General features: G+C 30.0%; 6 protein-coding genes across 11 annotated transcripts; 2 read left to right on the forward strand and 4 right to left on the reverse strand.

Annotated features, from left to right (window-relative positions):
• Nucleotides 1-50: 50 nt before the first annotated feature.
• Nucleotides 51-1,753, reverse strand: LOC107068981 (lymphokine-activated killer T-cell-originated protein kinase). The gene is made up of 5 exons (XM_015325857.2): nt 1,373-1,753; nt 1,061-1,297; nt 603-887; nt 287-505; nt 51-205 (listed from the first exon to the last, which is right to left on the reverse strand). The coding sequence occupies exons 1-5, from the start codon at nt 1,491-1,493 to the stop codon at nt 51-53; spliced, it is 1,017 nt and encodes a 338-aa protein (XP_015181343.2). The 5' UTR covers nt 1,494-1,753.
• A 234-nt stretch (nt 1,754-1,987) lies between these two features.
• Cyt-b5 (Cytochrome b5) lies at nt 1,988-5,095 on the forward strand. Of its 4 annotated transcripts, none has more exons than XR_016175746.1 (5): nt 1,988-2,301; nt 2,587-2,715; nt 2,819-2,889; nt 3,259-3,394; nt 4,036-5,095. XR_016175746.1 is itself a non-coding variant. In XM_015325862.2 (5 exons), the coding sequence occupies exons 1-4, from the start codon at nt 2,164-2,166 to the stop codon at nt 3,379-3,381; spliced, it is 423 nt and encodes a 140-aa protein (XP_015181348.1). In that variant the 5' UTR covers nt 1,989-2,163; the 3' UTR covers nt 3,382-3,394; nt 4,036-5,095. The 4 variants fall into 4 exon arrangements, 2 of the variants coding, with proteins under 2 accessions (XP_015181349.1, XP_015181348.1); XR_016175747.1 differs by having other exon boundaries at nt 3,262-3,394; XM_015325862.2 differs by having other exon boundaries at nt 1,989-2,301; nt 3,297-3,394.
• On the forward strand, nt 4,920-13,255 carry LOC107068978 (b(0,+)-type amino acid transporter 1). 2 transcript variants are annotated; one of them, XM_015325856.2, is made up of 5 exons: nt 4,920-5,487; nt 10,992-12,121; nt 12,212-12,425; nt 12,512-12,817; nt 12,900-13,255. In XM_015325856.2, exons 1-5 carry the CDS (start codon nt 5,463-5,465, stop codon nt 12,962-12,964), a joined length of 1,740 nt encoding a protein of 579 aa, XP_015181342.2. In that variant the 5' UTR covers nt 4,920-5,462; the 3' UTR covers nt 12,965-13,255. The 2 variants fall into 2 exon arrangements, with proteins under 2 accessions (XP_015181342.2, XP_015181341.2); XM_015325855.2 differs by lacking the exon at nt 4,920-5,487 and adding an exon at nt 10,095-10,250.
• Nucleotides 13,245-14,325, reverse strand: LOC107068983 (uncharacterized). The gene is made up of 2 exons (XM_089169759.1): nt 13,915-14,325; nt 13,245-13,822 (listed from the first exon to the last, which is right to left on the reverse strand). Exon 2 carries the CDS (start codon nt 13,797-13,799, stop codon nt 13,269-13,271), a length of 531 nt encoding a protein of 176 aa, XP_089025885.1. The 5' UTR covers nt 13,800-13,822; nt 13,915-14,325; the 3' UTR covers nt 13,245-13,268.
• On the reverse strand, nt 14,185-18,692 carry LOC107068977 (WD repeat-containing protein 3). The gene is made up of 13 exons (XM_015325854.2): nt 17,707-18,692; nt 17,426-17,623; nt 17,187-17,348; nt 16,903-17,111; nt 16,680-16,815; nt 16,401-16,588; nt 16,125-16,320; nt 15,813-16,040; nt 15,469-15,738; nt 15,151-15,393; nt 14,900-15,063; nt 14,596-14,818; nt 14,185-14,521 (listed from the first exon to the last, which is right to left on the reverse strand). Exons 1-13 carry the CDS (start codon nt 18,097-18,099, stop codon nt 14,357-14,359), a joined length of 2,775 nt encoding a protein of 924 aa, XP_015181340.2. The 5' UTR covers nt 18,100-18,692; the 3' UTR covers nt 14,185-14,356.
• A 331-nt stretch (nt 18,693-19,023) lies between these two features.
• Nucleotides 19,024-22,154, reverse strand: LOC107069060 (uncharacterized). 2 transcript variants are annotated; one of them, XM_015326012.2, is made up of 3 exons: nt 21,588-22,154; nt 20,076-21,319; nt 19,024-19,647 (listed from the first exon to the last, which is right to left on the reverse strand). In XM_015326012.2, exons 2-3 carry the CDS (start codon nt 21,314-21,316, stop codon nt 19,614-19,616), a joined length of 1,275 nt encoding a protein of 424 aa, XP_015181498.1. In that variant the 5' UTR covers nt 21,317-21,319; nt 21,588-22,154; the 3' UTR covers nt 19,024-19,613. The 2 variants fall into 2 exon arrangements, with proteins under 2 accessions (XP_015181498.1, XP_015181497.1); XM_015326011.2 differs by having other exon boundaries at nt 19,024-21,319; nt 21,588-21,883; nt 21,994-22,151.
• Nucleotides 22,155-26,202: the final 4,048 nt, after the last annotated feature.

Consider the following 26,202-nt stretch of genomic DNA (forward strand, 5'->3'; position numbering starts at 1 on the left):
TATGATTGAAGTTATGTTCTTTGTACAAAAAGTCAATTGAAGACATCATTTTACACTTTAATAAGTTTACATACTGAAAAATAATTAAGTAAACCTTTTGCACTTGGTCTCAGTTTGTAATCATTGCAAGTGCACGTATAAAATATGTCTAATACATTTTCATATTCTACACCTAGATTAATTGCAGGTAATGGCGGACGTGTGCCTAAACAAAAACATTTAGAAAAATATTTTTTACTGTAAATATTCATTAAAAATTTCATCAAATTATCTAAGAATTATTTACCAAATTTTTTTTCCATCTTGAAAAAAAATGACGAACTATCATCGAGACTTTGATCTTCAATATCACTTTCAACTTTTAAAGATAAAGATTCTTCATCCTCAGTGTTATTTTGCAATTCATTTGGATCATAATAAACGTGAGGTGGAGACAAGGCGATCATTTCCCATAAGATGAGACCATATGACCATATATCACATTTATCTGTTATAGGACCAGTCTCTATAAAAAAAAAAAAAAGAAAAAAAAAGAACCAAATATCAATTCTATAAAATAGCCATGACCATGTATGAAACTATTAATACAAATATTGATATACCTAATACTTCTGGTGCACTCCAACATTCAGTTCCAACGTATCTAAATTTTGTATCTTTCAATTCTAAAGTTTCTGTCAGTGGAACAGAAACTCCAAAGTCACAAAGTTTCACTTTTTTTAAATCATTTGAAACTAAAACGTTAAAACTCTTCATATCTCCATGTAAAATATGCATAGTATTATGTAGATAATCTAAGCCCTTTGCCATTTCATAAGCTACATATAAAATATCTTTAGCAGGAAAAATGTTATCTCCTTTGTCAACTTTACTTTCAATTAAATCTCCTATAAGACAATTAATAAAAAGAATAAGTGCTGGAGATCATTTCTTTTCAAGCAGCTTTTTCTATGCCGCAAAGTTCATTAAAAATAACTTTTTATATTTGTTTATGAATTTTTTCTATTTTATATTTTATGAGAAGATAATCTATTTAGAATATGAATGATTTATAAAATACCCAGAGAAATGTCCAGTTGTTCCATGGCAAGACATGGATCACCTTTGGAGGATAATGTAAATGCTCTAAAACCCACAATATTTGGGTGATTTAATTTCTTCAATAATTTTGCTTCAAATTCTAAACGATTGTCATAGTCTTTACCTCCACAAAATTTTTTATTTCTTTTTTTGATTGCCCATGGTGATTTCACAAAACCAACTGATGGAGATCTTTCAAATTTAAGAATATCCACCCCTAACATATTTAAATTAACAAAGTTATAAATAAATATAAATAAAATTATAAAAATATTTATTTAAATGTACATACCAGTTCCGTGCCCTATTTGTTGTAAAAATGGAGAAGCTGGAATTTCAATGGGATTTGAATATAAATTGCTGTCAATTAAATGACTACATTTTGTCTTAATAGGTGTCCGGAATTCTGCCATGTTTTACAAAATATTTTATATCAAAATAAATTCTTAAGTCAAGTAAAAGAAAGACGATGTAAACTTTTGTTACCGTTACGCGATTTTTGAATTTGTATGGATTTAACTGTAGCAACATTGCCAACTTAGATAATTTTTCACTATATTTGTTATCACTATATAGAAATTTATATTTACATATATATTTACGTATATTTACTAATTAATAGATATATAGCTCTTGAATGATTTATATAGTTTTCATTATTTTAATAATTCTAAATTTAAATAATTAATAATAATTCAATTTTTTTATCCACCAATAGCAATGTAAATAATTTTGCCATAGTAATGAAAACGATATTGCATGTATTACCTAATCATATGATCCGTGAAAATTCGCCTTTAAATTAGTATATATTGCATCACTAGATTTTCTTGGAAATTTATAGCATCTATGATAACTACACATATATACATGACATATAGTTGGAATATATATATATATATTCATTAATGTCAATAGTTATCTATTGATAATAGAGGTCCTCGTTAGACTTTAGTCTTGAATGGTTATCTCTTTTAGGATAAAATCATTCTAAGATTAGATATTACAGTAGTTAATTATACAAGTATTAATTTATTATTTTAATATTGCCTAAAGATATATTGTAAAATATAGAATAGTAGGATGGCGTCCGAAAATGATACTGGTGCTTCTACAGTTAAATATTATACGCGTGCAGAAGTTGAAAAATATAATACTGCGCAAAGTGCATGGATAATTATTCACGATAAAGTGTACGATGTGACCAATTTTGTTAAACAGGTATCGTAATATTATAATAATTATAGTAATCATTTTTTAATATTAATTATAATATATGACATTTTATATTATTCAAAAAGTTTATTTACATTATATTCATAGTTATATTAATATGTTAAGTTAAATGATTTTTTTTCTTGATGAAATTTTTATAGTAACATTGTAACTAATTTTTTGAATAATAATATTTAACCTATTTGTAGTTTTTTCTTTTATAATTTTTATTAAAGTTTACCGGTTTAAAGTTGCCATTTAAAATAAGATATTTTTTTGTCTTCAATGAAGCATCCTGGTGGTGAAGAAGTTGTTTTAGAACATGCTGGAAAAGATGGAACAGAACCTTTTGAAGATATTGGTCATTCCAGTGATGCAAGAGCAATGATGGAACCATATAAAATAGGTGAATTAGTAGAAGTAAGTAAAATTTAAATAAGATTCAAATTAATATCTTCATTGTATAAATATTTTATATAGAAATAATAAAACATTTCTATATACTTCTGTAATTTCAATTTAGGAAGAAAGAACCAAAAATAATAAAAAAAAACAGGATTCGGCAAATGGAACTTCAAATGGAGACAGTTCTAGGTATGTAGATACAAGATATTATCAAAAAGAATGTATTATACATTCTTATATAATATTTATGTTTTTGTCATGTCAATTTAATTATTATTTATTTCTTGTTAAAATAAGATTCTGTTTCATATACATCATAAGGGTTGCTTTTTTCATGGCTTTGGTATGCTAATGAAATTTTGCTATTAGTTATAAAACGTTTCTTGTTAATACTTATTTTTACTACATGCAAAAGTATTAAAGCAAAGCAGTCTGATCCTGGCTTTAATCATATAAATGGTGGTGAGAAGTTCAATTCCATTGGTTTCATCCATGTGTTGTTCAAATGAATGAAATAAAGACAATTTTATTTTAAATTACATGTATATGTATAAATAGTAGTTGCTGCATAGTCATGTGATGATTGGCTATTGCAGTGGCTCTTGGAAATCCTGGCTGATTCCTGTTTTACTTGGACTACTAGCGACTGTTGTCTACCGTTATTTCATCAGTGCACATTGAGACATTCCATAAGGTTATTATCTTATTTTATATTTATATCTTAACACGTTAAGAATTAATTGTTATGTATCATTTCGCGTGATCAATCATTCTATGTTGCACAATATTGTAATTATTTTTTATTGGAAGCTATTAGTATATAAAATCGGACGGTCTAGCATTTATATAAAGATATCATCGAACGACGTTATATATATAATATACGTATATATATATACACATGCATAAGTCATTACAGTGCTATGAAGCAAAACAAATAAATTAATTTAATTTTTATGACTGTGGTGAGCTTCCTGAAAAAAATAAAACATTACCTTTGATACTAAAAGAATTTGAGAAATCGTACAATTTACATTTCTATACAACAATATAAATGTGCGTGATCTATATTTTTATTACCATTTTTAAAAATGTTTCCTTATAAATAAGTTTATAAATAATGATATATGATATGATATGGATATGATGTAAGAGAAACGTGAGAGATTAAATGTTTTCGTCAAAAATGAATGTACAGTACATTACGATTAAGAAATTAAAGATGTGTAAATGTAAATGAATATTCCTGGAAATAAATAAATGTTGATATTCTTATTATAAACTTTTTATGAAATAGGTTCACAGGTAATAACTTATGTTTTTTCATTTTTGCAGATGGGACAAATAAATAAAAATCGACATCATTAACATAATTATCTACAGAATAGATAATGTATGATCAATGAAAATTTAAGCATTATTATTTAACGATGTCGTCAATTTGTTTAATAATATTTTTTCTTTACGAGTTTTACGTCATTGTATCTTAAGATCAATTTCAAATACTCAAAGAATATAAAATTCTATATCGATATATCGATATATAGCACAAATATATTTAAACAAAAAAAAAAACAAAAAAAAATACCAATCTCAATTAGTATCCTTATCAATGAGCATATCTCGTAGCATCGATACGCGTCAGATTAATTATTAGAATTATCTTAATCGTTTGTACGTTTTGAAAGTCACGTAATTCGAAAGATTGTAATCTAGCATATATAAAATTATTATTTTACTATGGAAGGGATTATAAGCTACGCGTTGATTGACGCGATAAGAAAAAGAAAAACTAAAAATGTATATAAAATATCGATTGTACAATTCGTTAATATATTTCGATAAGAAAATAACTTAAGATAATGATCGTTTTGAAAAAATTTGCTTCGACATTCGTTTAGATTTTTGTTTTGTTTCTAGAGCAAAAAAATAACAAGAGTTAAAACAGGAGATTGTAGACGTAAAAATAGTTCGTACAGTTTCATGACTACCCGTTAGAAAGAGTCCAATGACAGCGGGGATGAATATCGAGCGACTCGAAGCGCCGACGCCGGTGTTATTCGGTCTCTCTCGTCGTACGAAATACCCTCTTTTCATCTCTATCCTTCCATTTGTGCCCCGATCGCCCTTCATCTTTCCACCACATTGCTACTCTCCTCTCTCTCTCTCTCTCATCCTTCTTCTCCGTATCGCGAACGCCCAGTTGAGCGCGAAAGCTCGTAAGACGCGGATCGTAACACGTTAGACGACATAAAACTAACATACTACGAATTAGGTATTATTACTACATTGAAATAGAATACTTGAATATTGCGACACGAAAGTAAAATATAACTTCATAAAAAAAAAAGAAAGAAATATATATATATATATACATATAAACAAAAAAAGAAAACAAATTTATTTTATTTCTATTATCGAGAAATCAAATTTAGAAAAGGGTAAAACAGCCAGACGACCTCCCCCCTAGATAGAGTGAGATAAAAGCGTAAAGCTTGTAAAGAAAAGAGAACATAAGTTTAGAGAAAAATCGTGCACGCAAGAAGAGCAAAAAAAAAAGAAAAAAAAAAAAAAAGGCTCGCGGATAATTTTATTCGCTAAGGGGCTGTGACAAAATAGGGCTGTGAAATTTTTCGAAGGTATTGACATCGGTAGCAAAGCGGGGGTGGCAAAGGACCAACTGGTTGCACCGAAAAGTCGGCGTATAGTGTCATGAGAGGCGGTCTGACGGTCCGCCCTTTTAATCGGTCCCTCCTGAAGTCATGCATGTCGCGCCCTTCAAACGAGGTAAGCATAGACCCTTATGCCCGCCCACTTCTTCTAAACTAACCAACTCTTAAACACTAACATTCGTTTATCTTAACGTTTTCACACAACCCTACTCGAGTGGTTCTTCTTAACTGGTCAATGAGACATGAATGAAATCTGGAAATGATTCGCGCGCTTTTTTTTTTTCATTTTTTTTTTATGTAACTTTCACTAGGTCACTGGCATTTTATTCGATCAATTTTTAGATTGCGAAATTTCATCTACGATAGGCTAACCCTTTTATTTCAATTATATGACGTATTCCTTTTTATTTTTTTATCTTTGTTCAAATCATTTGCAAGATTTTTATCGATGGGTTTTTTTCTTATTGCTTTCCTCGTGTAATAAGTATTTTTATGATGTAACGTTTCGTGTGTGTGTGTTTTTCTTTTAAATCGTCATTCTGATGATAAGAAAAACATTTATTGGTCGTTACGGAGCAATAATTTGTGTTTGGTCATCGGACGTTTAAAACCACGTGTGTGCCAAGATCCATTGTTGGAGCCATCCACTTCCTATTTGTTTGCCTTGGCGAGCTAATTATAATTGTTATAGGTAACACACCGGGGATCTATTGTTGTTGTTGTCCTCGATGTGTTACGTGTATTTTCAAAACAAATTTATAATTTCTCGTGAAATCTTTTGAAAAGATCTATATAACAATAAGTCTCTCTTATAGAATTATATATAAAAATATTTGGAATGTGTTTTTTTTTTAATTTTGAATTAAATAGAATGAAATTATTTATATTTAGGGCGCCAAATTCAAATGTAATTATAAAATTAAAGAAATAAATTAAGTCGCAATCACAAATTACGCGTACAAGGACGATCAATCGATTCAATTAAAAATGTGATCGAAAGAAAAAAAATGAATTGTTCTTTTTTCCTTTCTTTTTTCTTTTATAGGAACAGACGAATTAGATTTAAATTACGTTGATCTATTATCCGAAACTAGTCTCGGAAAGAGCTTATTATGTAATGTGTGCAAGCACTGTGCACTAAAACTTACGACGATTGCGTCATAGCACGAAACCAGAAACTCAGTACTTCTGGAACGCGCAGAACGCGTGATGGCAACGTTTCGAAAATATCTCAACCACCATCGTCTTTTTCTATCTTCTCTACCTTATTTTATTTTTTTATTTTTTTGTCTTTTCGAATATCATCTCGGAATAGAAAGAGTGCAGCAAACAGCAGCAGAATTTTTTTCACAGACCGTAATATTTGCTTGATATTTAACACTAGATATACCACCATTTTTAGTATATCTATTTCTACCACACTAGTCAAAATGATTGGTGTATAAAAAAAAATGCTTTTTGAGGCTTCCAGTATTTATTTATTCTTAAAAAATAACAAAAAATGTTTAACAATAATAATTTTAATAGATAAATGGATTTATAGACATTTTTAAATAACAAAACGCTTTAATTATTTACAGAAATCAAATGTTACATGAAGTAGAAATTTTGAATTAAAATGACTGGTCTGGTATATCTAATGTTAATACGATCTAATATCGATAATAAAATTAAATTAAAAAAAAAAAAAAAAAAAATAGAAAAGAAAAGGAAGTAATCGATAAACAAAGATTAGATATCGTTTTTCACTAACCATAATGCGCGAATGATGATCTCGACGAGTTCTTAAAAGAATCTTCAGACTAAAGATATATAACACGTGAATTGTGTTCTACAAAAATAGATCGGACGAATCTTCGATGTATGTATATAAACTGATCGAAGAGGCTTCGACCTATCGTTTAAGCTGATTATTCTTTACACGCGAAACTATATGCTGCTGGTCATGCTGGTCATTCTCATCCAACAAAGACATTCCAATCTGTTTAAGTATTTCTACGAAGAGAGAACTTAACTTGTTACACGTTTTACGTCTTATGTTAAATGCAACTTTATGCGTGTCACTTTTTAATACCACTAACGATTATTATCGCACTAATATATTTTTATTTCCTTTTCATTTTTTTCTTTTTTCAATTATCGATAATCTTATTTTATGTCACAGTGTCATATTGTATACATAGATTAGATAAATATTTAACGATGAAAATTGATGCGATAATGAGGGTTATGTTTTTTATTATTTTTTTATTATTAAATTGGATATGATTGTAAGAAATAAACTCTCGTATATTTTCTTTTTTAAAACTCTAACTTTGCCAATATGCAAATTTAATTCGTGTTTATTTGATTTTCAAGGTTTTATTAGAGAAAGAGAGACAGACAGACAGACAGACAGAGAGAGAGAGAGAGAGAGAGAGAGAGAGAGAGAGAGAGAGGAGAAACATTTCGATGAATTCTAAAGAATAGAATTTCTCGTAATTTATTTTGTTTGATATATTTTTATGTTCTATTTTAACCTTGTTCTACTAAGTATATATAACAAAAAATATTTTCTTTAAGTCGATGTTGCATTAGGTAGAGATCCTCACGAGGCACCGAGAATTAACTGCAATTGATTCATTGATATGATTTTGTGACAATGAGTTTTAATGGAATTTAGAGAGACGCCTGTTATACGTATTTTCATCCACATATATGTGTTATATATATGTGTTATATATATATGTATATACATTTCTTGTCTTCGTTTATAACAATTATCATTTAACTCGTTGTCGCTTCGTATTAGAATTTAAAGTTCTATCATTCAATTAACTACTTTTATAACGTGACCGGTCATGTTACCATATATATAACTATACATAAATTTTAAGAGCGTTTATTATCTTGTAAATAAAAAAAATAAAAAAAGTATGACGTGTCATTGGTAAAACCACAAATTACGCGTATCGTTAAGTTATTTTTAACAAATATCGTAATTATTGTCGAAAATGTATTGTAATTTATATAATTTTTCCTCCTTTTTTTATTTTTAAACTCATGTCCTTGTACAAATGAAATTATTTGGTTATCTTTATTTCTTTGGTCAGTGAAAGTACCTTTCGATAGAAACATTATTTGTCGTAATATTGACTATACGCTTAGCCTTCTACCTTTAAAAACGTGGAAAAAAAATGTATAGTTCTTGACTCTATTTCTAGTCTATTTCTTGTTAAAACATAAATATAGAAGAATATTATGTATATATATATATTTTCTATGACGTTTTATACGTTGGGTTAAATTATCGAACGGGAATGATGTGCGATGAACGTATCTACATAGTAAATACTTGGCGAATAAAAGGTGGTGCTTGATTTTCCCGTGTGTATAAAACATGTCTAATGGAGATGATCAACTTTCTGCCTGAGTTTGTTTCGATACACTATATATATATATATATATATATATAATATGCATAGGTAGATAAAATAAATGTATATGAAATTATATCCTTTTTTATTTTTCTTTCGTACGATCGACTACGAGTTAAAAAAAAATATTCGTTTCTTTTTTATTCTTATCATCCGACATTATCGCATTATTATTTTTCGAAATAGAAATAAGTATTATATATTTAAATATATAAATATAAATATAATACTATGTATATTGTAATATTTAAATATACTACTATATACTATAATATATAATATAAATGATGATATGATATATATATATATTGTTTATCATTAATGAATTAAATTTGAATGAAATTAATCGATAAATTAATCTAAATATATATATGTATATATTTGTTTATTATCAATGAATTAATTTGAATGAAATTAATCGATAAATTAATTGAACGATTAAATGTTTGAAAATTTGTTGTATTTCCACTTTAAGGAAGAAAGATGAATTCTTAGAGAATATGTAAGCATATTATATCGAAATATTTGCTGTATTAGCGAATTCATAAATATTGACTTAACATTACTTAGAAGCGATGGTTTAAAGGTGATCATTTACGTCATCACTCTTTTAAAAGCGGTAGAAACGTACTCATTTGAAATCTGTCGACTATAACATAATGTATATGTTCGAATGAAGGTACGACGTTTTATTTTTGTTATATTTTGTAATTTCTTATATTTAGAAATTTCGATCGATTATTCATATTTTAAATTGTGAAATTTATGATTTTACATATATATGTTGTGAAATAAAGAAAGGGATTTGATAAAAGAATACAAAGAATATCTCATCGTTGAGATTTGATTTCAGTTTATGCTTAAAGCTACGTAAGCGTTTTGTTAATTATTTCAATATCGTTTTAAACAACGCAATCTTTCTTTACATGTGGCCACCGATAAAGAATTCTCTTTGACGAATGATCAATAAATCAATACGTCACAGTTGAGATAAGTGTGCACCTTAACATGTTTTACTTAAAACATTTCTTTACTAAACATAGATAACGTAAATTGTACTAATTATATTTAATTTCTTAACAAATGTTTAAATATATATGTTTTTACCAATATCGGTTTTAAAAACAATATTTCTTTCCGTTTGACAAATTAGTTCAGAAAAATATCTTCAAAATATATATATATATATATATATATATCGTAATCATTGGACAAGAAAGAAAACGAAATACTCTCGCAAGTTACGAATTTTGGCAGTCTGCCATACGAACCATAATGGTTGCGACGTCTATTCGATGACAATAAATATAATAGCATATATCTTGTCACGTGCTACAAAAACGCAAATATACGCACCATTTAATTTTCCTTCTCGGTTTTGAAGAAACGTTACTTCGGTCAGTCGGTGAAGGGATGCGACACAAAACGGCCACGTTATTTGACGAGTATCTACGAGATTCGAGTAATATTATTATAAAAGCATTATTATATTATTATTAATATATCATTAATAATATATTATTATTAATATATTATTATTTATTCGGTAATCTTGATTCGGCTATAATTAGCACAGTTATTACTAATAAATAACGTTCAAACCAGATGTTTTATAAGATTGTTTTTTACATACTGAAATAACAGGTGTATATGTATATATATATATCATTCGTGACACCTGTTAAGAAAAATTTATTGTGTTCGCCGATTAACATTTCAGAGTTTTTTTTCGAAGTAATTTTTTGGTACATCTTTAGCTCAAAGGGTTCATTCAATAAAGAATGAAGAAGACATTTTTGGTTGTTTGATACATTATTTAAAGTATCTAATCTTATTTCAAGACAAAGTAGGATTATACGTCGCGTAGTAAAAATTATGCATGAAGTTTGATCACGTAGTTCATCCTTGGTAACTCTAAACTTAGGAGATCATCTAGCTGGAACGTAATATTTTTCACGTTTCGTTTAATACGTTATTTTTTTCGTACAAAGGAATCATTGTTAGAGTTCGTGATTTACGTGTCATTTTGTTATGCAATCTACTTTCGTTCGTTATATACGAGTATATTATACATATATACTACACGTATATGTAATACGTATATGCATTTATAGTATCGTATAACTTGTGACCAATTAGAAAATTCTTTATAAATATTTCTACGATTTTAAGTTGTACTAACAAAGAAAATTGTATATTTCAGCTACCGTTGGACATGACCCGCAGACGAACAACGGCAGTCAGGCACAGCAACAACAGCAACAACTTCAATGGTTGGGAAGTCCAGGTGAAACGACGGTCGTATCAAGGGCTGCTCGGAGTAACAACAGCAACGGTGGTAACGGTAGTGGATGGGAAGGGATTAAATCATCGTCGTTACCGCAACATCAACAACAACAACAACAATTGCGGAGGCACCAAGAAGAGCAACAAGGCGAATCTGGAGGTGTGGGGGATGACGAAGACGGGGGTGGAGGGAGCGGAGGGTTGGAGGGGACGGACCCAGAGGCGAACCACGCTGTTCACCTCAAGAGACGGGTGGGACTCGTCAGTGGGGTGGCTTTAATCGTTGGCACCATGATCGGATCAGGGATATTCGTTTCGCCATCGGGCCTTCTAGTTCGAACCGGCAGCGTCGGGGTTAGCTTTTTCGTATGGACGGCCTGTGGGCTTTTAAGCTTGTGCGGTGCACTCGCTTACGCAGAGCTTGGCACGATGAACACCAGCAGCGGCGCCGAATACGCTTATTTCATGGACGCCTTTGGTGCACCACCGGCTTTCCTTTTCTCCTGGGTATCCACCCTGGTATTGAAACCATCGCAAATGGCGATAATCTGCCTCTCCTTCGCCCAATACGTCGTTGAAGCTTTCGTAGCGGACTGCGATCCTCCCGATGAGGTGGTCAAGCTGGTCGCCCTCCTTGCGATCGTTCTCATACTTCTGGTGAATTGTTACAGCGTTAATCTGGCAACCGGAGTACAAAATGCTTTCACCGCAGCGAAACTTATTGCTATACTTGTAGTTATCGTCGGCGGTGCGTACAAGTTGATACAGGGAAATACGCAACACCTGAAAGGAGCCTTAGATACCATGGACGGTAGTAACATTAACTTCGGTAGACTCGCTACCGCTTTTTACACGGGTCTATGGGCCTATGACGGCTGGAATAATTTGAATTACGTTACGGAGGAAATCAAGGACCCATCGAAGAATCTACCGAGGTCTATTATGATTGGGATACCTCTTGTTACGCTTTGTTACGCGCTGATTAATGTTTCTTATTTGGCGGTCATGTCGCCTACCGAAATGATCGAAAGCGAAGCTGTTGCTGTGGTAAGATAAACGAATATTTTTGGCTTTAATATTATTTTTTATTATTTTTATTAATTATTTACAAATTTTATTCGTTTTTTCCCTTTGCAGACATTTGGTAATCGGATACTCGGCGTAATGGCATGGCTTATGCCTTTATCGGTTGCTATAAGCACTTTCGGTTCTGCAAATGGAACTCTTTTCGCGGCAGGTAGACTTTGTTTTGCTGCATCTAGAGAAGGACACTTGCTCGATTGCTTGAGTTATGTACATGTGCGCCGTTTTACGCCTGCGCCAGGCCTTATATTTCATTCTATCGTTGCAGGTATAATAACGATACATCATAAAAATCAGTATTACAAATACTAAGAACCAAATACAATTTCGCATATGCTAATCCAATTTGTGCAGGTGCAATGGTCGTTTCTGGAAATATAGATTCCTTAATTGATTTCTTTTCCTTTACCGCATGGATTTTCTATGGTGGATCGATGTTAGCTTTGTTGGTGATGAGAAGAACTAGACCAAATCATCCAAGACCTTACAAATGTCCTTTGATTATACCCGTACTTGTACTTGTAATTTCTGCGTACCTGATAGTGGCTCCCATTATCGACAAGCCTCAAATCGAGTACTTATATGCAACCGGATTTATTTTCGCAGGCATGTTTGTTTATCTTCCCTTCGTGAAATATGGATATGTGCCGAAATTTATGGGTAAGTTAATAATTTATTTTATAACTGCATTTAAATTGTTAAATTAAATATTTATTCTTATTATTATTATTTATTATTTCAGAAGGAATAAATGCTTTTCTTCAAATGTTACTAGAGGTGGCGCCGACAGCAGCTGCTTTCGATTGATTCCGATATAAAACATCGAAAATGGTTTTTTAAAGATCTTATCATTCCACTATGGCATATTTCAAATGTACATGTGAGAATATATTTTTAATGTAACTACAGAAAACAAAAATACCGTTTTATCGATGCTCGAAGTTTACTTGGATTTATCCAAGAACATACATGAAAATATTATTTTATTACTCGTTATTCTTCTTATATAATATACAATATATAGAGGACGTTGTTAGGCATAGATGATTGATGTTGTATAATGACAACGATGAGTTAACAAAAGATATTTTAAATGTTTATGGTTATAAATCTATTTCTTATTTTTAACAAGTGCATCCTTGTGCACTTTTCCATACATTCCTAAAATACCTGAATTTTTCTTTAACTTGTTCCTACTTTTATGTTTTATCAAACTTTTATTAAGTCCAGATATCGGTTCTTTTTTCTTATGACGTGCAGCTTCTTTCTTCCTTTTTTCCTTCAAAACTTTATAATTCAAATTTGGATTTTTGGGAGGTTTTGCACCTAATTTTATAGCCAGTTCAACTTTAGCTTCTTTAGCCTTTGCACTTTTAAAACCGGAAATACCAAATTTGATGACATCATACCTAGCTCTCTTCATTTCTAATTCTTGTTGCTTCTTACGATCTAACTGTGAATTAACTTTTTTATTAGATAACTTATCACCATTGTCAGTCCTTATGTTAACATTATCTTGTTCACTAATATCGTTCGACGATTTTGATGCTTTCTTTTTGGGAGCTATATAAGTAACCGAGACAAACTCTTCAACTGGTTTTTTTAATTGTCTCGAAGCTCTGGTTTGTATAAAATCTTCCATTATGATTTTTATTTGTAAGATCTCTTGAAACGAAAAATATAGGTTAGGAACGTACACCGTGTTTATTAATAGTGTATTTTAATTTTAGATTATATAATTAAAAAAAAGTATACACCTCTTATTTTATCGTAAAAAGTAATTGATATCTTCTTCTAACTTAAGAGAAACATTATTTTATTTTAATTGTTATTCGAAAACACGTACTTCTTACACAATACAACCACCATGTTAAAGTTACAAAACTGATTAAAGCGTGTCGTGTCACGTGGTGGTGGTGTGTTAACACCTAGCGGTCGAACTTTGTACTAAATATTCGAAACATCAACGCCACCAAACGTTAAAAATGTAATAACGTTAAGATAAATCTTAAATAATCTAGCAATAATTAAATAATTATGTTATTTTTATTTCATAATAATTAAAAGAAACGTAACAAAAATATCACAATTATTATTAGACTTGATATTTTAGTATGCGTATATACACAGGTTTTTATTTTAATTCTATGGCAGATGGCACTACTTCAGTGTCATGACTGCACAGTGCTATTGCTTATATTATAAAGCCATAATTGCTCTTTTTAAAGCTTTCTCCTTATTTTTTCTGATTCTATTTTTATGTTCTTTCTTTTGAGTCGCATCTTTAAAGAACTGTACTCCTTCATCTTCTTCTAGCTTACGTTTTACTTGCAACATGCAATGTAAATTATATCCAATAGTATCCTGAAAATACATTATCTTTGTTTTGATCACTGTTTAATATTTAAATAATTATATATAAAAAAATAAATTATTACCCTTAATGTATTAATCTTTTCAAAGATAATTGGTTTTATAGTTTCTAATGTCTCTAAAAGATTTTGATTGGATGTGATGGGTCCATTATGAGCTTGTATTAAACAAACAGTCAATCTAGTTAATAATTCTGTGTAAAAATTATTTTTCAATAATCTTGGCATCATTTTTAAAATCTCACACGCATTCGTAAATGGAAGTAGCAATAAAGTTTCTTCTAAATCACTAAAAAAAAGAAAAAGAAAAAACATTTTAATTTAATAAACTGTTATTAAAATTAAATCTATTAATCAATTACAATTTTACCTTGCTCTAACACGTTTTATAATTTCTAAGAATAGGTCTTCACTTGTTTTACAATTATAAGCTTGCATCAATGGTGGTAATTCTACTGCATTAGAATCTTTAGCTCTAGATAATTCTTCATCATAAGCTTTTACCACTTCTAAACATTCTAGTATTAATTCTGCCTATATAAAAAAAAATAAATAATTTACAATATAGCAACAACCAAAATGATAGACTATCTTTTCAAGATGTAATTCTTTCTTTCTTACCCCTTTCTCACTGTTCACAGTTTTTCTTGAAGGTAATATTTGGGATTTTTGACCTTGTACAGCAGACAATTCTCCAGTAATTAATTCATTTTCTGCACGTTCTCTTTCTTCTTCTGCTTCATCTTCTAATACTAAAGGTTCAGCAGTTTTTTCATATAATCTTATTACTTTATCTGATCCACAAGATACAACATAAACACCATTTGGTGATATTGCACATGTCCAAGCTTCACCAGCGTGTCCCTATTTAAAAACATTTATATATATTTATTTCCTAGTTTATGTATATAAACTTTGATTATTTATGAAATATATTACTTGTAAGGTCACGATGTTTTGATATATGTCAGCATCCCATTGTTTAACTTTACCATCTTTACCACAAGTAAAAAAATAATGAGTATTGGGAACGAATGCAAGTCCTGTCACGGAATTACCATGTGCAAATATTGATTTATGACAATCTCCAAAATCCAAACCCCAAATTTTAATGTTACGATCAGAAGAACCTGTTGCTATGAGATTAGAATCGCTGGATATATCCATGCATAAAACTGGTTGGTTATGACCATAAAGTGATATGAAAAACTGAAATTAATTATATAAAAAAATATATTATCTTATTAAATATTACTGTCATTAATATTTTCGTTATTAATTACCTTAAATGTATCTAAAAAGAATATCTTTACAGTGGTATCTAATAAAGAAACTGCAACAAATCTATTATTTGGACTAATCTTTACACATAATACACACTCCTCTAGTTTAAGAGTTCTGCTATGTGTCACAGATAAAATTTTAGCACCTGTTGTACTATCAAAATCAGTAATAAGCTCAAAGTTCCAGAATTGTACCATTTTATCGTCACCACCACTTGCAATTCCTCTCTATATATAAAATTAATATTTAATTGAATTATCTTTATAAGAAAATGTAAATGATCTTTTGTTATTATTATTATTATAATTTACCATATCCGGGAATAAAGTAATACTTCTAAGATCCTTAGTATGGGCTTCTACTTTTTCTATAATTTCACCTGACGCCATATCTGCTATAAGCATGGTACCAGCTTTTAATCCTACTATTAAATATCGATCACCAGGTACAAAAGTGGCTGTTAAAGCAGGTCCACATTCTATCGTACGAACACAAGCTAATGAAGATCTATAAAAAAAATATACAATAAATAAATTTACTTAAAGTTAAAGTATGCATAAAATAATATTATATATAAAAAATAGTACCTATTCCATAATTTAATAGAATCACCACTTACTGTGGCGAAAGCTAGATTATCAGAACTGAAACATACAACTTTAACATCGGTACGATGTCCATGAGCTTTTATAGAACGTAAACATTTGGGTTCTTCTTTTTCTTCTACTAATAAAGAATATAAATCAAGAGAGTTATCATCGACTCCAACGCAAACCTACAACAAACATATGTCATAATTAGTAATTTTTTATAATAATAATAAAGAGAGTAGAGAGAGCCTATATAATATTAATTATAAAACTAACCCTTAGTTCACTTCCTTTACCCATAACCATATCTAATCCTTTAACTTTATGAGATACTTTGATTTGGGGTAAACGTTTAATTTCATCTTTTAAAATTGCCGCATTAAGCAATTGAGTATTTGCTTCATCTGGATTTCTGCAGGAAAAAAAAACATAGATTTTTTATTATTTCTAATTGAATAAATTTTTTAATATATTTATTTATCAATTTTCATAAACATACTCAGATGCCTTCTTCAGTTTCTTTTTCAGTCTTTTTGACATATTTTCATGTATTTTACTTTCTTGTAAGAAATGAAATAATTCTATTGTATTGTTTGTTCCGTAACAAGCAAGTATTGATTGCGATGGATCAACTTCAAGAGAAACAACTCTTCCTTTGGAACTTCTTAAAATACTTCCAACACAACTACATCTTAAAGGATGCTTTTGCTATAAAGTTTTTAATAAAAATATTAAATTCATTTTTTATATTTAAAAAAAAAAAAAAAATGAACTCAGACATACCATGTCTGTAGTTTCGTCTTCATCGATATTTAAGGCATCTAAATTAATATCACATTCAGAAGTTCCTTCATCAATGAAAAACAATTTCCATAGACGTAGTTCATTATCATGACATCCAGTAATTAAATATTGATTATTTTTTGTTAATGCAAGACTCCAGACCTAAATGTTAGTAACAAAAGAAATATTTATATATACTTATTATCGATATTACAAAAAAATGTAATCAATATATGTACCTCTGATCTATGACCCACGAGAGTTCGAAAATTATGTTCTGTATCTAAATCCCAAAATTTGACTAATGTATCTTTACTGGAACTAATAATTACATTATGTTTAGACATAAAAATAACTTTAGTTATGATATCCTTATGTCCTTTCAACCGACATATTCCTGTTTCTGCTACTACATCCCAAATTATTATGTCTGTATCCTGAAAAAAAGAAAAAATATATTCAAGAATATCAACACATATATAAAATAAATATAATATATTATTTTGTTCTCTAATGTTACCTTGGATCCAGATGCTAATCTATGGCCTAAATCATCGTATGATAATGTAGTAATTTCAGAACGATGTCCAGCAAATATACTAACTTCCTGTCCAGATTTAAGATCAAATATCTTAATAATACCATCCTCGTAACCAGCAGCAATGCATTGCTTGTCTGGTGAACCAGCTAAACGCGTTACTATTGTTTTTTCTCCGGTTAAAACTTGTACTTTTTCATTTAATTTTAAATCCCAAATAATAATATGTTCGCATGCTCCTGTTGCTACGTATCTTCCTTCTTGTCCTTCTAATTTTACAAAAATCACGTTGCACCGGGAACTTGCTATTATATTCACATTACCGGATGGAACGTATCTCAAATATTGCTTTGTTAAACCCATTTTAACACTCATTTTGACTGTTTTAAGTATAAATACTGATTATTTATTAATTTATAGTTTATATGCGTATAAATAACAAATGCACAAGTACAATTATTAATACGTATAATAATAAATTTGAATTTTTGAGGTTATGCACATGATACAAACTCAATGGAAATAACACGATACTATTAAAACCACGTGGTGATGTAAACAGTTTTATATGCACTAGGAGGGACGCGCCAAAGAATTTTGGGAGACAGGAACTTATGTAGTCACGTGATTGCGCGCGAATGAATCAAACATTTTAAATAGTATAAAAGTTGTATATAGTAATAGTGAATAGTGTAGGAGGTAGAGTGGTGAATTGGTTTGAAAAAATTATGAAATAATGAATTGCATCAAATACAGAAAAAAATGAACCATATTTAATTTATATAAAAATAGAACCACAGCTGTTATTTATACATACTAAAGATAAACATGGCTGCGCATCGGAAGCTGTCCCCCCAAATTTTCAGCCAATAGCAACCCCAGCAATATGTATGGCGCGTCCCTCCTATAGGGTCCCTAATATGCACGCACGTAACGACAGAGCCCTCTATAGAAAATATATATATTAGAACTAAAAAAGTATGATTTTTATGTTGATATAAATAAATTTTATTTTATAACAATTGTTTATTAAATTAAATTTAATATTGATGTAAATTGGATCTAGCAAAAATTTTGAGCTAATAAATAATTATATAAGAAGGATAATGATATATTAATTATAAAATAGTAAAAATAGGATTTCAGTTTCATAGACATAAATGATTTTTATGATACACTCATTTAAGATAAATTATTTAATAATACAAATTGATATATATTAGTATATTCTTAATAATAATATATATAGCATTAAATAATTTTTATTAAGGAATAAAAAAAGGCAAAAAGAGTAACAAATAGATCTCTACTCAATCTTTATTTATTATAAATGGATTGTAAAAAGTACATAATATTTATGTATATCCGCACACCAATGACGAGCTTTATGCAGAATGACAGATTAATATTAACGCAGATATATGATAAAGCATTGATAATAATCAAATGATCTGGATAAATAATATTGAACAAAAGGCACTGGCAAGAATAATATGTTTTTTTTAATTATTTACAATATATATTTTAACAAACACTTATTACAAAGCAGTATCTAATTTATATTTTAATCAGTATATTTTTGGATGTATGATATGTGTCGCTTAAGATTAAAAATGATATAATTTATTGTTCAATTCATCAATAACATATTTAGAAATTAATAAAAATTGAATGAAAGCCAATAGACAACAATAATATCTTTTTCATATATTCATTTAAAATTCTTTGACACACACATTCATAAATATTTTATTGTTTAATTTGGAAGCTCAATATATTTACATAAATTAACAAAGCTTGAAAATTGAAAAAAATCATAATTCATATTAAATTATATAATATTTACATTATATAAAATATTATTACTAATAAGTCTTGTACAGTCATTTCTAGTTTGGTAGATCAGTGATAATACTGTTCCAACTGAAATGGATTAAAATACTCTTTAATGTAAGCAAAACATAAGAAAACAGTCTGATAACTATTTTTTAAAATGGCGTGAGAAGTATGGAAAAAGCACATTTATTCCAGTTATTATTTGTCTATAATAGTTTTTAATTTATTTGGTCAGTAAAAAGTAATATAGAGAATAATATGTTTATCCACTATTTTGTGGACGTGATTCGAATATTTGGTCTCCAATATGTACAGGCTGAGCTAGTGTATTTTGAAACCACATCATCCAGTTACTAAGATAATGACCTCCTATTTGATTATCTGGATTGTTTTTTATCTGTGCATTGTTTAATTCTTCAAAATTACGAACAGTTTGAAGTTCTGTAAAACCGCTGTTTACCGAATGATTTCCATGCATTCTTACCTCTCTTTTTCTAAGAGCATCTTTTACTAACCTTCGTCTACGTTCCTCTTCAGTTTCTACTGCAGTTCTTGTGAATCTTATTTCTCGGGCTCTTAAAGCATCTTTACGTAATCTTTCCTTCCTTTCTTCCTCCGTTTCTTTTGCATATTGATTTAATCTAGCCTCTCTTCTTTTGGCAGATTCTCTGTTTAATCGTTCTCTGCGTTGTTCTGGAGATTCACTGGCATATAAAGAGAGACGCTTAATTCTTCTTCTTTCTGCTTCTCTGTCTAATCGTTTTCTTCTATCATCTGGTGTTTCGTTATACAATCTATATTGCCTTTTTCTTGCTGCCTCAGCATCAAGTCGTTTTCTTCTTTGCTCTGGAGTTTCGTAATACATTCTCATTTCTCGTCTTTTGGCAGCTTCTCTTGCAAGTCTTTGTATTCTTTGTTCCTCACTTTCATTTTCATACAACTTTCTACGTTTTTCTCTCATGCATTCAGCTTTTTTCCTTAATCTTTCTTCGTAATCATTTATTGTCGATGACTTTAATTTTGTTCTTTTTTTGCTTGTATTGTATTTTTTAGTTTCTTCTTTTGTCAAATTACCACTGTGGTCTAATGTTTGATCTTTACAAATAGCTATCGGTGTAATTGTAGCTTCAATGTCAGTGGGAATTTGTACTTCTTGTTTATCGTTCTTCAAAACTTTTAATCTTAGATTTGCATCATTGTTTACGTCGCATAACCATTCTGTCATATAAATTCCATCGGAATTAGATTTATGTCCTGATTGTTTATTTTCTTTCTTTATATCTAGACTCAAGCTTTCTAAAAATTGATTAGACGTAGCAACAGTCGAGATATTATAATTTGTTTCTGTATCTTCCGATTGAGATTCAAAAACTTCGGAAGGCTGATTAATTTGTTTTTTAATTTGATCATTTGTAGCATCAGAATCTAATGTATCCAGACAAATAGAGTCTGTTAGAATGCTACCAATATTGCAAGCTTCGCTAGATTGCATAGCATCTGTATTAGAATTGGGTGAATCTATATTTTTTCTATCTTCCCAGCTATTATCATTATCTATATTAAACTCTCTTCGTTTATAATTTTTATCGTAACATTTGCTTTCTTTTATTTCAATAGAACAAAAATGCTGTGCTGCAGCAATAATTTCAACATCATTAAAGTCTGTTTCACATTCATCATTCTCTTCCTTGACATATACCGAAATAAAGTCAATAGGACGATTTGTTATCTGTACATCTGTTTCACTAATTTCCATATCCTAAATAAATAAAAAAATCTAACATAACTAATATTAAACATAAATATGCTCTAATTATATATATATATATATCCATATATATGTATATAAATCTTTATGTGCAAGACTTTGGAATATTACAAATCAAGTATTTCATTCTTATAAATATAATATAAAATTATACAAAATGAATTATAACAAGAATATAATATAATTTTGTATAAAATGAAATAAAATATGAATAATTAATATGTACATATTTTATTGGATATAAAAGATAATGCGTTACCTGCTTATCGTCTGCTTGTAACAGCTGATTTCAGGATAGTATCGAGGTTAGTATGGATAGGTTCATTTTTATAGTTTATAACAGTATTTCTAGTATTCGTAAATCTTTTAATTTTACCTCCTGTACATCCTAATACTAATCGCATTGTGCGAATATGGTTCTTTATTGTATTCACATTTAATCAATAAAATAATAGTTCTAATTCATTTGTACTCCGTAAGCACATATAAGCAGTACTTCATTTTAAAAATGGTAGGCGTATCATCGTGTCGTGTTGTGCATTTACGAACTTGCATCTAGTTATAATAACGTGTATAGTTCTAATGATAGCATAGTACAATCGCAAGTTAACTTTCAATATTTCGTCTAATGTATGATATTAAAAATCTAATTTTTTATGTTTTACCCTTAAAAATGGTGAATTTTTCAATACGTTAATAGTATTTATGCCTCCATTATGACATAATTAATGACGTAACGCGATCGTTATAATAAACGTTCTCATAGAAAGCACTTGAACAGTTTTTAGAAGCGGAGTATATCACATTTTTAATAAAAGTTTTGTGTGTGTAGGTAACCCAACTTGCAGGTATCTATTAATCGATTTTTGGTTGTTTAGTGCCATCTAGTGGAGAAACATATGAATTAATTAGTTAAAAGCGAATGTCGATATTTGTATCGTAAAATTTTCTTTTCTTAATTCTAAACAGTTTACAACTGCTTAGTATTTACTATTCAAGAAAACACATGTAAATGTATTATTTAATTTTTGTATATTATTTTATACATCGTGCACGTAAGTGTCATACTTTTTCCAAAGAGTGTAGAGGTACATAAAAACTCAAAAGTACCCCTTTTTTTCTAATCAGATTCATCGTAGTTACTATCGTGACCACCAGTTGGCGATAGTAGGTACTTAACGTGACGACGGTACAATACTATCAAAGAGTATTGTATTCTTTCATAGTATATATAATAGTACAGTTGTAGTGTCTAATAGAATTTTAAATAATTATATTTAATTTTTAATGTATAAACATATGAAGAAAATCTCAAAGGTTTGTTGTTAAATCCAACGATGATCATCTGTAACAAGAAGAAAACTATATTAGCATTGTACTGCCACTGCACGTCAAAAACGACTGAACATTTTGTGTTTACTAAACCAAGTTAGTAGAGAAAATTATCTAAAGAAAAACATAAATTAATAATATATCAAAATTAGTGTGAAGGATTTCACGAGTTTAAGTCCCACGAAAAGTAATGGAAAGAATTCAGATCGTCGTGGAGGCAGCACGACTTGATGTATGATAGGCTTCAGAAATGGCTGTCGGCGCGAGACCACGTTCCGATAAATCTCCCGGTTTTTTTTCAAACTTGCGGACGGTCTTGTCGTTCACGTATAAACGTATCGTTTTAATAAATATTTATAGCGATAGGGGAAGAGACGGGGACCAATTGGAACCGAAGTTTTACTACAACTTCTACTGGTGATGGGTAGTAGTGTAGCTTAACCGTTGTTGTCGTTGTTGATCGGAATCATCACCACTATGTTATGATCCATCATCGATGAACTCCAACTCCCATGAACTGAAATTTTCTCTTCCAACGATAATAAAGAGATATCCATTATATATATCCGGTCGGAGTTTGCCCAAGCGACCGTTTTCTTATATATCGATCTTCGTGTTTTCGTTTCTTACCTTCTTGTCCTTCGATGATCACTCTCCCTTATAACCACCTAGTGAATACGAAACGGTTGGTGATCATTCTCATCGAAACTCGCGCCGTTGCGATTGATTGTTTTTTATTTTTGTTCTTTTTTATTTTTTTCCATTCTCAATACTCTTTCTTTTTCCAAGATGAGATCAGTTTATTCTCTCTCTATGATTGACGCGATCATCGATACGTAATTCTTCTTCTTCTTCTTAGGTACCTTTTTTTTCTACTTCGTTCAGAGATCCAAGAATTCGTTGAAAATGTAATTCAATGTAAATTGAAGACGTAAGAGTAATTGGTATTGGGCAAATATATACGTTGAGTAAATATCACCTATTTCGAAAAAGTTATTTCAGGTGTAATAAATTGTACGACTCGATTCTATAATAATTCTTTTTTATAAACGTTACTTTCAAAGAGAAGAATTCGAAACACGCAATAATTATTCTACCGATGGGTAGTACGTTTACTCCTCAAAGGAATTTCGCTAATTTAATAGAGAGTAGCAAGTAGAAAGACGTGTCATAAGAAGGATATATGTGTTATATACGGTAAGAGTTTAACATGGAAACGACTGTCGACATACAATCCGATTTGGTTCGCTAACTCTCGACGAGATATCATTGATGTCGATTACGATGCAGTCGATCGCCTCACCGAGAATGTTTTCTTATGCTGGGTGTCCCCGTACGACGAGGTCCATCCCCCTTTATTGGATTTAGTCTCTTAATGATTTTGTCAAGCCACAGAGGTAGAAAAGAACCTGCCAACGTTCTCTCGTACCTGGTTCTGGGTTCGGATTTGGCGCTATGACCGTAGCTGACTTAGTTGGCGCGGGAATCCTCGTAAATTATGAACATCTGCCCGATGCAATGAATCACCGCCAATACGTTTCATTTCTCGTCTTCTTTCAATAGGTAACAGGAATCTTGAAAGGGTTAAACACGAGTAGCGATATCGAACAAGATTTTATACATACGTTATTACTGTAAAGGTATTGGGTCGTCCTGAAAGTTCGTGCCGATTTTGACGGAAGATTGAAATTCAAACCATTTAAGTTTTTTTTGGGTTATATATTTATTACATAATGAATATAACATATATATATATATATATATATATATATATATTAATAATTATATAAATGTATATATAATTATAAAAATAATATAATAATATATAATAATAAATAATAAATATAATAATATAATAACTTTAAAATTTCGTGCTTCCAGAATTTTTCAGGTTTTTTAGCAAAAGAATTTTAATGCCATCTATCGAAAATCGGCACGAACTTTCCGGATAACCCAATATATATATATATATTTGTAGTGTGTATAAGTTAAAATCGTGTTAAAGAGATTACAAGGACAATTCTTTAGAATGGGGTGCTAGTTTACCAAAAGTACTAATATTTCGTGTAATAATAGTAAATATCTAAATTGTTTTTATGATTAGAAAATTTAAATATATATATGTTGGGTTGGCAAGAAAGTAATTTCGGCTTGCACCAATAGATAGCGTTATATTTGTTTCGTTATTCTTTTGTTAATGTTAGAATTTTTTTCTTTTGAGGTTTGATAGTTGACACTTTTAGGTTGCTATAGAAACAAATTTCGTGTAATTTTGTTTACAACTATTAGCTTAGAAACAATTGAGTTTTATTTTACGCTAGAAAACCGAAATTACTTTCTTGCCAAGCCAATATTTATTCTTTAATAAGAAAATATAAGAATGATGGATTGAGTTTAAATTTACTTACGTTTTCTTTTACAGTTTTCTCGGTATATTATATAATACAATAGCGTGTGATAAATTGAAATATATCGCAAATAAGATTTTCACTCCTCTATTTTTTTTTGCATTCGAATGAAATTCTAATAGTTCCAAGAAGGATTCGTCTTCAATCATACATCCATTAATTATCGACACGATGCATAACGATTTACCTTTTTCTCGATCTCATCGTACTGCCGAAAGCGTACGTCTGGGCCACGAGCGGTGTGGGACTCTGACCAATCTTTGACCGACGTCAACTCTAAATGGAAATGTCTTAATTATCAGAGCACGTAGTAGCAGTGCGCGCGCGCCACGAGCAAAAACAAACCCCATCGTTCGTCGTCCCGGTTCGCGATTATCGAACATCGACCGCAATGCGACGTAAGACGGGAGACAAACCGAGAAAGAGAACGAACGGACGGACAAACGATCATCATCTTTAAAATCGAACCTTACATTCGCATTCTCTTATTCCGAATTTGGGTTCCTTCAAATAATAATTTAAAAAAAAAAAAGGATCGAACGATTTTGTAAATTTAGTTTGTCCAAATGAATAAATGTTTTATAATATTTAGGACATTATATAAAGTTATTCCTGTTATTCTTTATGGATTATTATTTCAGTAATAAGATACCACTACTTATAATGCTTTCAAAATTCTATGTCAACTGTTACGAATTTTATTATAATAATTAGATTACAGAAGACATTGTCGTCGTCTAATTGTAAATAATTTAGATTTGAAATAATCTTCGAAGACAGTAAAAAAAAGTTGAAGTCTCTTATACGTTTTTGTCTCTGATTTATCGCGTCGCGTGCACGTCGTAACATTGGCTCATCTGAATTTCTAACAACGCTAATCTCGGTAGTTGGTAAAATTCAGTGATTAGGAGAAGGCACCCCTAGCGTGAGCTAAAAGTGAGATTGAATAGAACGCGGGACAGGGGTAGGGGGAGGGGGAGGGGGGAGGAACACTGTCGTGCCGTTGAAAAGAATTTCAAGAAAAGAAGTGTCGGACCTGATCGTCGCACGTCCTCACTTTTTGTTTTCCGCTTGAAATTATTTACTTCCTTTTTCGAGACGACGAGCCCTCAGCACGTTTTCTTTTATATCGTT

Source organism: Polistes dominula, unplaced genomic scaffold (genome assembly GCF_049000335.1).
Source record: "Polistes dominula isolate Pdom_NZ unplaced genomic scaffold, Pdom_raw_medaka contig_49, whole genome shotgun sequence".
NCBI classification, from domain to species: Eukaryota; Metazoa; Arthropoda; class Insecta; order Hymenoptera; family Vespidae; genus Polistes; species Polistes dominula.

Coding starts and splice junctions, on each gene's coding strand:
- LOC107068981 (XM_015325857.2), bottom strand. CDS start 1,493: ATGGCAGAATTCCGGACACCTATTAAGACAAAATGTAGTCATTTAATT. Junction 1,298..1,372: donor ACAAATAGGGCACGGAACTG/GTATGTACATTT, acceptor TAAATATGTTAG/GGGTGGATATTCTTAAATTT. Junction 506..602: donor GAGTGCACCAGAAGTATTAG/GTATATCAATAT, acceptor TTTTTTTTATAG/AGACTGGTCCTATAACAGAT.
- Cyt-b5 (XM_015325862.2), top strand. CDS start 2,164: ATGGCGTCCGAAAATGATACTGGTGCTTCTACAGTTAAATATTATACG. Junction 2,716..2,818: donor AAATAGGTGAATTAGTAGAA/GTAAGTAAAATT, acceptor ATTTCAATTTAG/GAAGAAAGAACCAAAAATAA. Junction 2,890..3,296: donor TCAAATGGAGACAGTTCTAG/GTATGTAGATAC, acceptor TGGCTATTGCAG/TGGCTCTTGGAAATCCTGGC.
- LOC107068978 (XM_015325855.2), top strand. CDS start 10,202: ATGCGACACAAAACGGCCACGTTATTTGACGAGTATCTACGAGATTCG. Junction 10,251..10,991: donor CGAGTATCTACGAGATTCGA/GTAATATTATTA, acceptor TGTATATTTCAG/CTACCGTTGGACATGACCCG. Junction 12,122..12,211: donor AAAGCGAAGCTGTTGCTGTG/GTAAGATAAACG, acceptor TTCCCTTTGCAG/ACATTTGGTAATCGGATACT.
- LOC107068983 (XM_089169759.1), bottom strand. CDS start 13,799: ATGGAAGATTTTATACAAACCAGAGCTTCGAGACAATTAAAAAAACCA.
- LOC107068977 (XM_015325854.2), bottom strand. CDS start 18,099: ATGAGTGTTAAAATGGGTTTAACAAAGCAATATTTGAGATACGTTCCA. Junction 17,624..17,706: donor GATTAGCATCTGGATCCAAG/GTAACATTAGAG, acceptor TCTTTTTTTCAG/GATACAGACATAATAATTTG. Junction 17,112..17,186: donor AAGACGAAACTACAGACATG/GTATGTCTGAGT, acceptor AAAACTTTATAG/CAAAAGCATCCTTTAAGATG.
- LOC107069060 (XM_015326011.2), bottom strand. CDS start 21,316: ATGGAAATTAGTGAAACAGATGTACAGATAACAAATCGTCCTATTGAC.